Here is a 10,990-nt window from a genome sequence, read left to right as displayed (position 1 = left end):
CTTTTCCTTTCCCTGGGGCTGAAGGCACTGTCAGTGCTCTGGGTGGGGGATGGTGGAGGGGGGGAAGGGCCTGGCTTGCTGGTCTCCCTCCTGTCCTCTCGCCATCCGTCATGTGGATGGATGCTAGTTTGAGGACGGGTGGGGTTCCTCCACTTCTTTTCTCTCCCATCTATCCCTTCCTCCTCCTCTTTCCTGTCTCTGCCTCTCTTCTCTTCTGGAGTCCAGGATTGTTGTGTTTTCATCCCCCGGAAGCCTCTAGGGGCTCAGTGTCCCCACTTGTGTTATAGGCTTGAACTGGCTCCATCACAATGGGAGAAGCTGGAATTCTCCTGCCCCTCCCGTCCCCTGCGCCAATCCAGCATTCTCAAAGTCTAGGTTATTTCAGCCTCTGAGGGGCTCAAGCCATCCTGGAGTCCCCTAACCTCCATGAGGAGCCATTCTAGCCTCTCACAGTTCTAAACAGTCTAGCTCAGTCCTGGCTCTGAGGGGCTCTTCTGGTTCCTTGTTCTGTGGATTGTCCCCCAGCTGTCTCCTGGCTGCAGGCCTGCATCTGCCATCTTTCCATTCTTCACTGGTCTCTCCACCCAGTGTCCCATATGGCCCTGGCCCCTCCCTCCCTACCCCACAGCACCCCTACAGGATGTCGAAGGAGTCCACGTGTTACACACAAGTTGTGCATGTGGTGGACATGGCAGGTGATCTCGTGTGCTCAAGTGTGTTCTGGGTCAGCCTCCACCTCTGCTCCCTGGGAACACCTGACTAACCCACCTCAGCTCAGCTCAACTGTGCACACCTTCTCCTGGCCTCACCCCCAACCCGCCCTAACAACGAAGAGGGGAGCTATGAAGGAGGATCTGCAAGAGACCCTGCTCCTCTGGGCCAGTGACAGCATCTGAGATGTGGCTCAAATAACAATGTTCAAAGCAGAAAACACCTAGGGCTCTGTGGCTGCAACCCCACTTTCCATGTCATTTGCATATGATTTGTGGGCAAAATGAAGCTGGCCTGCCCTGGCCTGCGGAGCCTCCCTCCTTATCCCCTCTCGGACTTAGTTTAGCAGCAGCTCTTTCAAGTCTTTGCTAGTCCCAGAGATCAAGGGGCGGTCAGCTTTCCCTGCCATTCCCTTGCTCCCCCGATCCTTGGCTCCTGCCATCCTCTGTGAGATGCCACATCATCAAAGGACATTATTCATGTGGACCTTTGCTGAAGCCCTGCATCCCTGGTGCCAGGGCTGGGGGGCAGGTGTGGGTGGGTTGGTGGAGGGAGGGAGGCTGACGCAGAGATGGGACCCAGGAGGCTTTAGTCTTCAATGCTACCTACCGTGTTCCTCCTGCAGCCCCCCCCCCAACTCCCTCCAGCCTGCCTAACTTGTTAGGACCGCCTCCAGACTGGGGGGGGGAGGAGGAGAGGTGGGAGATGGCTAGGTCCAGTTAGGACTGGCACCTGAACTTCTCAAAGGCGTGAACCAGTTACGCCATTTGCATATAAACAGCCTCCCACTTCTACCCCTCATCCCACCAAAGGCTCCCAATCCTGGGTCCTGTCCTGTGGTTAGCCCACACAGCTCTGTAATTAGCTGGGTAGTGGGAAGCTTTTAATGAGGCCGCATTAGTCTCTCACATAATAAAGGGGCCTTGAGACTCAGCTGCTGCCCTCATTCTGGTGAATCTGGGGCCATGTGCAGTCAGAGTGACTTCTCTCAGTGTGGCCTGAGTCCCAGGGTAGGTGGGTGTCAGGAGTGTGGAGTGGGAGACACATATTTCAGGACCCGAGGAGCACCTGAGAGCCCTATGAAGCAACCACACTGTGGGTTGTGATGCAGGACACTGGGCCCAGGCTCCCTTTTGTTTTGTAATAAACTTTTATCGGGCACTTACTATATGCCAAATGCCATAGAGCTGGGGACCCACTAGTGGTCCCTACCTGTCCTTGCCCTGTGACGCTGATATTCGGGGGTCGGGGGACAGGGTAGACAGACTATAAGGAAAATATTTGGCACATTGGATGTATAAGTGCATGAAGAAAAGAAATAGGCAGGAACTATGGAGTAGGGGGTGGTAGTAATTTTAAGTAGAGTGATTGGGGAAATTGTTGGTGAGCAGGAGTCTTCCTAGTCAACAAACAAGAGAGCCACGGTTCTTCCCCAGCCCCAAGATGGAGAGGAGTACAAGGTCCCAGAAATCCAGGTCTCCTGGAGAGGTGGACTACCGCTCGCTCTGTGAGCGTTAACGGTGCCCTTACTGGTCAAGGTTCACACTGGGGCAGTCGAACGAGGGGGAATGTTTGGAGTGAGAAAAACCTGAATTTGAGGCTGTTCTTCAGGAGCTATATGTCCTGAAGCAGCTGATTCAACTTTTTGAGCCTAAGTTTCCTCATCTGAAAAGTGGGACTATTTCCTCTTCACGTGGCGGTAGTGATGAAAATCAAATGGATTGCTCTATGCCCAAGCACCTTGTTCAAATCCTGCCTCCATTCTAAACGTTGGAGGTGCCTAATCTCTATGAAGCCGGCTTCCCCTTGGCTCACCCCTCCCCTTCCAGCAGCATCTTTTCTGTCTGGTTCTCCTTTCCATCCTGCCTCTGCCTCTCCCCTGGTGCTCTCTACCTTCAGTGTGAAGTGAACAGAATAAGCCCCCTCAGTAGTGTGGGGCATGAACAAGAGGCTTGAAAGGTCAGGGGAGGAGATGCCTGAGCTGCAGGGAGAGAGATTACAGTGGGGGAAAAATGTAGCTGTGAGGAGAAAAAGAAGCAATTAAGACATCAATACTAGGGCGGGGCGAGGAGGGGGAACAGCTCAGTTCCTCCCTTTGGAGATTCAGCAGGAGGGAGAGAAGTTAGAACTCTGGAAGGATGCAACTAAATCAGGCCAATTCAGGGGTCAAGGGGAGTGCGTGGGGAGGCCAGGTGGAGAGGCATTAGCACCGGAGAGGTTCCTGTATTCAACAGCAGGGGAGAAGTACTGAGGACCAACGTGATGGGTCGGCTCCGGCTAGGAGGAGGACAGAGGGAGAAAGGAGGATGGGAAGGGATGCCAGGCTCACCTCCCAATCCTTAGGGGCCTGAGCGTGGTCTCCTGGAGGTGGGAGGGCCAGAGAAATACCTCCCTGAAGTTATTTGGCCTGGCAGTTGAGTCTGGAGGTTTAAAGGGCAAGAAACTGAGGATGAATGAGGAGGAGAAAGAGGCCCAGAGACCGCAGCTATTGAGCTAGATCGGTGTGGAAATTTCATGAAAAACCATATACGACATCATTCCTTAGCATGCCCAGCTTAGGGGCTGCTGGAAAGTGGGCTGCTGGATAATTCCAGCTCATTGCTGGGTTTGTAGGGTGCGTGTGTGTGCGCACAGGTGTGTCTGTGTGTGCGTGTCTGTGTGTGGCTGCAGCCTATATCCTCCTTTCTTCCACCAGCCTCCCCCCTCCCCTCCGGCCACCCTGGGATTGGTGATTTTCAGCCCCTCCCCCGGCTCCCCCAGACCCTCCCAGAGCCTTTATCAGGGAGCTGGGCCAGAGTTCCTGCCACATTTCCAGATCCCCTCTACTCCCTGTTTCTCTCTTCACGGCAGCACCAGCACCACCAGTGTGTGTGGGGAGCGGGCGGTGCTCTCAGCCAGCTCCCTGAGTCTGCTAGACGATCTGCCCTAGGCTCAAAGCTGCTCCACAGGTAGGCACAAGTGGGAGAATATTGGATGGACTGCACTAAAGGACAGGGGCCAGAGTTAAAAGGGGATAAAGGTGGCAGCCTTTGATCTGGCAGGAGGCTACCGGGAAGGTGGGCAGAAGGCACCCATAGGGGTTGACAGCTAGTGATGTTTGTAGCCTGTGGGTGCAGGCTGATTCTTCCAACACTAGAAAGTTTTTGCCTAAGTCTTGGGGTTACCTAGTGCTAAAAAATAGCATTCAGGAGCCCTCCTCAAGCTGAATAAGGAAACAGCCCTGTGCATGTCCTATAAGTCTATCATCTTTCTTGGGAGCCTAGTCCCTGGCACTGTTGCATCACTGCTCACTGCCAGGTGCACATCCTGGGGAGATGTGTGATGGAGGAGCCAGGAAACTGAGCCCAAGGGATGTCCCTCCTGCTCAGAGATACTCTCCCCAGACCAGGGCTTGGATGGGAGAGTTGGGGGCTGGGGAAGCAGGGTCAAGCCAGGCTGCTGGTCGTGAATGTTTCCTCCGTTTGCCCTGTGCTGTGTCCTTCTCCCTGCCTTCCCTGTCGTGTCCCTCTGCCCTCCTAGGCACCATGCAGAGTACCCTGCTGTTCGCGGCCATCCTGGCCCTCAGCCTGGCTCAGAGTATTGGGGCTGTCTGTGAGGAGTCACAGGAGCAGGTGGTGCCCGGTGGGGGAGAGAGCAAGGTAAGGCACCCCTCCAGCTGTGCCTGCCCTGGCCGAGTACTGGGCAGCATCATGGGAGCCGGTGCTCTGCCTGTCTCACAGCTGTAGGGGGGAAGGTGGGGCGGGCAGATTGGGAGTTCCTGGGTTATCCATCAGAGGGTTCGATTTCCCTGCCCCTCTATTAGTCTGATGTTTGCACTGTCTCCAGGTGTGTCTGTAAGTGTCTGTCACTATGTGTATCTGTGACACTTTGTGTGCAAAAGGTGCCCTACCACTATGTTGTCGGGTGGGTTGATTGGTGACTTGGTGATTGGATGGTCCTGTGAAGGGTGGGCCGGGCTGGTCTGAGGTTCTCTGCGGTCCAGCTCAGGTTCGGTTCCTTCACAGGGGGCAGATCCTCTCCACTCCCTGGACAATATGAGACAGTCAGAATTTCTCTCCCGAATGGTCATTTGTATGCTATTTTACCTATCAGTTGTATGTATTATTTTGTTGTCAAAATTCAAATAAATTCCCTTATCCCCTGCTCATGCACCCCCAGTAAGCTCAGGTGCTCTGAAGAGTGCCCCCGCTTCCTCTCTCCTCTCTCTGGCTCCCTCTAGCCTCTGCTTAGTCAAGATGGAAAAAAACCCACAAAACAGGTTGGGCCCCGATTTCCAAAGTTCCTCTAAGAAAAAGAATAGGAGTTGTCAGGGTAGGGGTCCAAGGGGAGTGCAGGGAGGAAGTCTTTTCAAGGTTTTGAAATGACAGCAATTACATTGGTACAAGTGCTTTTAAGATGATTACAGGTGGAACGATTACAAATTCAGTGTGTGAAGTCTAACTGCTTCTCTAGCTCAAATCTGTTTAGCATCTCATTACAGGAGGTGGGCAGAGTATTTGAACAATTTGGGAAAAGTGGCTGCCTGGGAAGCTGTGCGCTGGGCAGAGAGAGAGATCGCCAGCCTTCGTCCAGCTGGGGAGGTGTCCCAGGGCACAATGGCTGGCAGCCTTTCAGGTGGCAGCAGTTGTACCAGATCCAAAAAGACAAGAACCAGTTCAAAAAACACACTGGGAGTGCCAAATATGGGCTGGACACTATGTTTGGAGGCCAAAGTTCCAGCTGGAGATAGAATATCTGGATATATTCCTCTGAGACAAACATGCTTTGAGACCTTGCCCCTCTTGGTCAATGAAGGAGGGAGATTGCTGCCCGCACCTCCCCACCGCAGGTCTGCGAGGATGAGGGAAATTGGGGCAGGAGGAGGGCAGGATACGCGTGTGCCTGGGTAACTGGGTCGGTATGTGTGGGGGTGCATCCTGTGTCAATGCGCTTCTGTGTGCTCGGCAGCCCAAGGACACCCGGGCTCTGCCGAGGGACGCACCGCTGAGGTTCAAGGTGAGAATCTCCAAACATAATCGTCGCCATTGTCTCTCTGCAGCTGCCATCAACTGGGTGTGTGGCGTGTGCCCACCAACCATCCTGCTGTGTCCAAGTTGCTAAAAATATCAACAAGACAATTAAGAGCCCCTGCTTGGCAGCAGGTCCAGAAGGGGGATCTGTGGTGGGGGAGAGGAGAAGAGGTATCCTCCCAAGCATGTGGCCTTCCTGAAATTCTAAATCCGGGGTAGAAAGAGGGGAAGGAGAGAAAACCAGAGGCAGAAACCCATGGAGAAGAAGAGAGAGTGAGAGGCAGTGGAAGTCACAGGGAGAGAAACATCCACGGACAGAGGGCAGAGTCGAGCAATGTCAAGGTTGCAGGGTGCCCCGCTGCTGACCCCACCCATCCCCAGGACCAAGTCCGGTCTGCAGCTCACTCATGGAGCACAGACCAGAGTACACTTGCTCTGTCTGACGGGCCTTTCTTGGAGTGGGGCAATTCATGGCTGGCTCACTTGGTGGGGCAACCACATCCTTGGGCAAACTGGTTCCTGAAGTGCCAGGGAGAAAGGAACCAATGGCCCTTCTCACTGAGAGGTGGCCAGAGCTGGGAGAGGACCCCAAGAGGCAGTCCCCTTTGGGGTAGGAAGATAGCATGACCAACTGCCCCAGTTTTTCTGGGACCATCCCAGCTTGAGCTCTGAAAGCCCCACATCGCAGGAAGGCCCTTAGCCCTGGGCAAACCTGGGCAGTTGGTCAGCCTGTAGGGAAGCCCATGTGCTTCTGAAAACTTGGTGTGCACAGGAGTCACCAGACGCCTGGTTAAAGTGCACATTGTCTCTCAGAAGGTCTGGAGTAGGACTGAGATTATGTATTTCTAACAAGCTCCCAGCAGTGATGCTGCTGGTCCATGGGCCACACTTAGAGAGCCCACTTCTTTTCCAGTGTAAACCAGAGGAAATCCTGAAAGAAATAGGAAGTCGTGTGCAGCTGTGGTGGGCTCAAGAAGAGGCTGTGTCTTGCGGGAAAGAGGGAGTGGATTGAGTGTGAGGTTCCTGCCTCAGCCTCCTTTGTTTCTCTCCCCTAGGACTCAGAGCTCAACCTGCTGCCCCCGTCGTTGCTCCGGAGGCTCTATGACAGCCGCTCAGTCTCTCTGGATGGATTGCTCAAAATGCTGAGCCAGGCTAGCGTGGGTAGGAATCAGCCCTGGGGAGAGGGGTGTGTGGGGCAGGATTCTGAAGATAAAAAGGCCCGGGAGATCCTTTCAGATGGGGAGGAGGCTGGAGATGGCTTAGTGAGTAATTGTGGGTTGTGATCTGAAACCCCCTTCCTCTAATTGTCACTTTCCAGATTCCAAACCCCAGTTACACACTTGTTCTTGCTTTCACAGATCCTAAGGAGTCGTCACTTCCCCAGAAACGTGAGTAGCCTCTTTTTCCTCCCTACTTCTGCTGTAATCACTTGCCCAGAGCTCCGTGTGCGAGGGGCCCAGTGACTGCTTTGAATGGCCCCATCTCAGCTGGCGTGAACAATATGCCAACTGCAGCTGAATGTGAGAGGCCACTGGGAGCTAGGAGGAAGCAGGTGTGAGGGGTATGGCAGACCCTCCCTCCACTGGCTGGTCCTTGGAACCAGGACGATGTCTTGGTGGCTGTGAACATTCTCAGCTGGGCATCTGCTGGAGCAGAGAATTCTTGATGTGGAGGAGGGAGAGGGGGTGGAGAAGGTGGGCTTAAGGGATAGCTTGCTAACTGTGGGGAGTCGAACTGTGGCAAGATAAAGAAACAGAGACCAGAAAGCCACTCTCAAAGTCTTGACACACTCCTCAGAAGTCTTGACACATGTCTGGGAAAATGCATCACCCCCTCGTCATTACTATTGACAATGTTGGCCCTTCTTCTGCAGGTGACATGCATGACTTCTTTGTGGGACTTATGGGCAAGAGGAACATCCAGCCAGGTAGGAGCATGTGGAGGCACAGTGGAAGGGTCTAGGGTACTGGCCAAGATATGGCAGGAGTCACGTGCCTCACATCTGTCATCAGAGGGAAAGACAGGGCTTTTCTTGGCTGTAGTGAGGGTTCCTCAGCTCCTTCTCCTCGATCAGCTTGGATCCACAGTCCAGCCTTCCCTGGGAGCAGAGTAGGGAGGCCTTTATAAGATAGGCAGGCCTTTATAAGATAGGGAGGCCTTTATAAGATAGTCCTGTTGCAGCCGGGAGGGGGTCAGGGGGTTGCACTTGCTCCCCATCTCCCAGACAGGGCGCCTCTTCTGCCCAGCTCTGCCTTCTGGTGCTGCCCTTCATAGCCGTCCCTTCACTGTTGGGTGAGGGTGAAGATTACATTCAGAAAAATCCCTCCTAACTACACTGCTTACCTCACCCCAGACACTCCTGTTGGCGTGAACCAAGAGAACATCCCCAGCTTTGGCACCCTCAAGTACCCCCCCAGTGCGGAATGAGGTAAGGATTGTTGATTAGGGAGAGGCGAGAGGACTGTGTGTGTGCTGCGGGGAGAGGTTGCCTGAGGAGCATTTCCTTTGATGCTATAGGCATTAATGCTCATAAATTTGCCCTAAAATACAGTGTCAGTGCCCAGTGTGCTGTCAGTCAAACACACTACACTTAGAGGCACTTGTGTGTCTGTGAGCATGTATGTGCACACACGTACACACACCCCCACACCCCTCTTTTTCATCTCTTTTTATGGACTCTGGTCGACTACCCAGCAGAAGCAGTGAGTGACGGGAAATGAGGAGAGAAGGGTTTCCCTTGGGGCTTCTCTGATAGGTGGGCTCGTCTGTTGTTTGGACTCTGTTCTCTCATGATCTGTGCAAAAGATAGAGAGATCATCATCTGGTAATTACAGGTGCCACATCCAATTCACAGGTGAAGCATTTTGCCTCCCAGGCAGGCTGAATCATTCAGATCATTCAGAATCTTGGGTTCCCGGGGTCCAGTGTGTCATTTTTCACAAGAGTGATTTAGGAAGAAATGCAAGAACTCTGAAATCTGATGGCGAGTAGCTGGAAACTGGATCTTAGTCGCTGTATGTAGCATAATAGACAAAAGCATGGCCTGAATTTGAATCCTGGGTCTGCTGCTCACTGGCTGCATCTCCTTGGCCAAGTTACATAACACTTCTGTGCCTCAGTTTCCTCACCTGAGAAATGGGGGTGATGATAGTATCTCGCAGGATTGTGGTTTTGAGGATTGAGTACAGGTAAAGGGTTCAGAGCAGTGCCTGGCACAGAGTGCTGTGTGTTGGCTTTGTCATGATTGTCGCAGTCTGGGAGGTGTGGGAAATGTCCCAGTGTTTCCCCTGGCTGGCTCTGGTCTGTCTGCCTAGAGCTGTCTGGGCTGGACCCTGGGGCTGAGTGGGCTGACGGATCACACTTGGTATGCGAGTGCGAGAGTCCCCCAGGGAAGTGTCTAGTCAAAACATGGAACCTTCCGCCTCAACACCATCTTCCCACACACAGCAATCGCAGCCCAACTGATGGCTTTCTTTGCACTAGCTTCCAAAGAAAGAAGGTATGGGGAGAAAAGGAGAGGGACTGGGAAGTCTCCGTCACCACGGAGAGATTCCTGCTCCTCTCCCTGCATCCTTGTTACCCACACTCATCGGTCTCGAGGGAGACCCAAGGAGCAGGAGCTGGCTTTCCATGAAGGTGCCTGTGCATGACTCCCTGGGCCCAGAGACTAGGTCTGGTCGCCCAGTCGGTGTTGGGTGAGAGGGCACAAAGACCCATAATAACCGTAACTCGCTGATTACATGGTACTTACCATATCATTTTGCTCTCATTAGATGGTTATTTCAGTCCTGCCGACTGCCAGATAATTATACGGGCAGCTATAGCTGGATGACATACTCTCCCCCAGTGCTATGCATCGGCCATAAAGATAATTACAGTGCAATTTTGCCATAGTATTTTATACAAATGGCAGAAACAAGTGCATTGTGGAAATCTACTTTTAATGCTCGCTGGTGAATCTAGGCTCTTTCAGAGGGACTGGGCCGTAATTGCAGTCTTCATAATCTCACCGCTGATGGAGCATTCTCAACCTGTTAGGTGCCAGGAAGATATAGGAAGGTCCCTGGGGGCTGGCATTTAGAGATTAGAGGAGACGAATCAACACAGATCATTGTGGCATCTTATTTCATTCATGTGAAACTGCTGAAAGAGGAAGTGAGCCCTGGGCCCATCCTTCTCTGGGAGGTTTCTAGAAAGGGGAGGGGGGACTGGATGAGGCTGCGGGGCCCACTAGCACCAGGGTGCATTGGACAGTGCTGTGTGTATGTGTGGTTCATGGGGATGCCAGGATGGTGTGACCTTTGTCACTACATTTTCTGCAAGGCCCCCAACGCACATGGGTGTCTGTAAGTAGCATGATAAACACGGTAGCTGAGAAGGGCTAGGCACCTGCGGCTAGGAGACTTCAGCGCTCCCGTTCAAAGGCTGCAGGGAAAGCTGAGAGTAAAGATTTCCTTTCTCTCTCCTCCCTTACAGATGCCCTTCCCCCTCCCCCTGCTTCCTGAGCGTGGTTGGAGGGGCTTTTACAGGACAGAAGATGTGCTTTCATTGTTTTGTCCTCAGTACTCCTCTTCTGGACTCCTGGGCTGCATCACAGAGACACCCTGTCGCCCTCCCCTAGGCCCTAGGTGCAGGTGCCCCATTTCCTTTCTCTTCCCTATGTTTGTAACACTCCTGTGCTTTGACTCCTTCCCCACCCCTCTACCCTGCCTGGATGTAGAAACTGCATAGTGAGCATCCCCAGTCCCAGCAGGCATTGACTATAGATCCCCTGGAATTCCTGCAGGGTCCTACGTTAAAAAGATTACATCTCTCTACTCCTCCACAATAAAGGATTTTTACATACGACCTAGAGTGATGTGTTTGTTTGGTTGGCTGGTGAGTGGGTTTTTTCTTCCTTGACTCTCCTAGCTACATTGTTCACACATACACATATATGATACACACACATATATTGTAGATGAATGGAATATCTTCATTTTGTACACATATCAATTTTCCCCACAGTGTCTTACCCAGTGCTTTATACAATTAGTATCAGAAGATTTATTTAGCGATTAAAAGAATAAATCAATGAATTTGGAAGATGAGTTCTAACACTCAAAGATTTTCACAGACCAGCTTCAGATAGACAAGCCATTCAGAATATGTTTTTTCTCTATATTTTTAGGATGGGGCCTGGGAGATATCAATCCCCGGATCTGACTCTACTTAATGAAAGAAGGGAGTTGGGGATCAAGGCTGTGCAAAGAGCTGGCTACAAAGGAAGA

General features: G+C 52.5%; 1 protein-coding gene across 1 annotated transcript; it reads left to right on the top strand.

Annotated features, from left to right (window-relative positions):
- The first annotated feature begins 3,520 nt into the window (after positions 1 to 3,520).
- On the top strand, positions 3,521 to 10,568 carry TAC3 (tachykinin precursor 3). The gene is made up of 7 exons (XM_014844061.3): positions 3,521 to 3,659; positions 4,231 to 4,349; positions 6,776 to 6,881; positions 7,079 to 7,108; positions 7,594 to 7,647; positions 8,074 to 8,148; positions 10,197 to 10,568. The coding sequence occupies exons 2-6, from the start codon at positions 4,236 to 4,238 to the stop codon at positions 8,145 to 8,147; spliced, it is 378 nt and encodes a 125-aa protein (XP_014699547.1). The 5' UTR covers positions 3,521 to 3,659; positions 4,231 to 4,235; the 3' UTR covers position 8,148; positions 10,197 to 10,568.
- Positions 10,569 to 10,990: the final 422 nt, after the last annotated feature.

This window comes from Equus asinus, chromosome 22 (assembly GCF_041296235.1).
Source record: "Equus asinus isolate D_3611 breed Donkey chromosome 22, EquAss-T2T_v2, whole genome shotgun sequence".
NCBI lineage: Eukaryota > Metazoa > Chordata > Mammalia > Perissodactyla > Equidae > Equus > Equus asinus.
The sequence above is the reverse complement of the archived record's forward strand: the minus strand, read 5'-3'. Positions and strand labels throughout refer to the sequence as shown.

Excerpts from the sequence above, each read along its gene's own strand:
- TAC3 (XM_014844061.3), top strand. The coding sequence starts at position 4,236 with ATGCAGAGTACCCTGCTGTTCGCGGCCATCCTGGCCCTCAGCCTGGCT. Across the intron at positions 4,350-6,775 it reads CCGGTGGGGGAGAGAGCAAG|GACTCAGAGCTCAACCTGCT; the intron begins GTAAGGCACCCC and ends TCTCTCCCCTAG. Across the intron at positions 6,882-7,078 it reads GCTGAGCCAGGCTAGCGTGG|ATCCTAAGGAGTCGTCACTT; the intron begins GTAGGAATCAGC and ends TTGCTTTCACAG.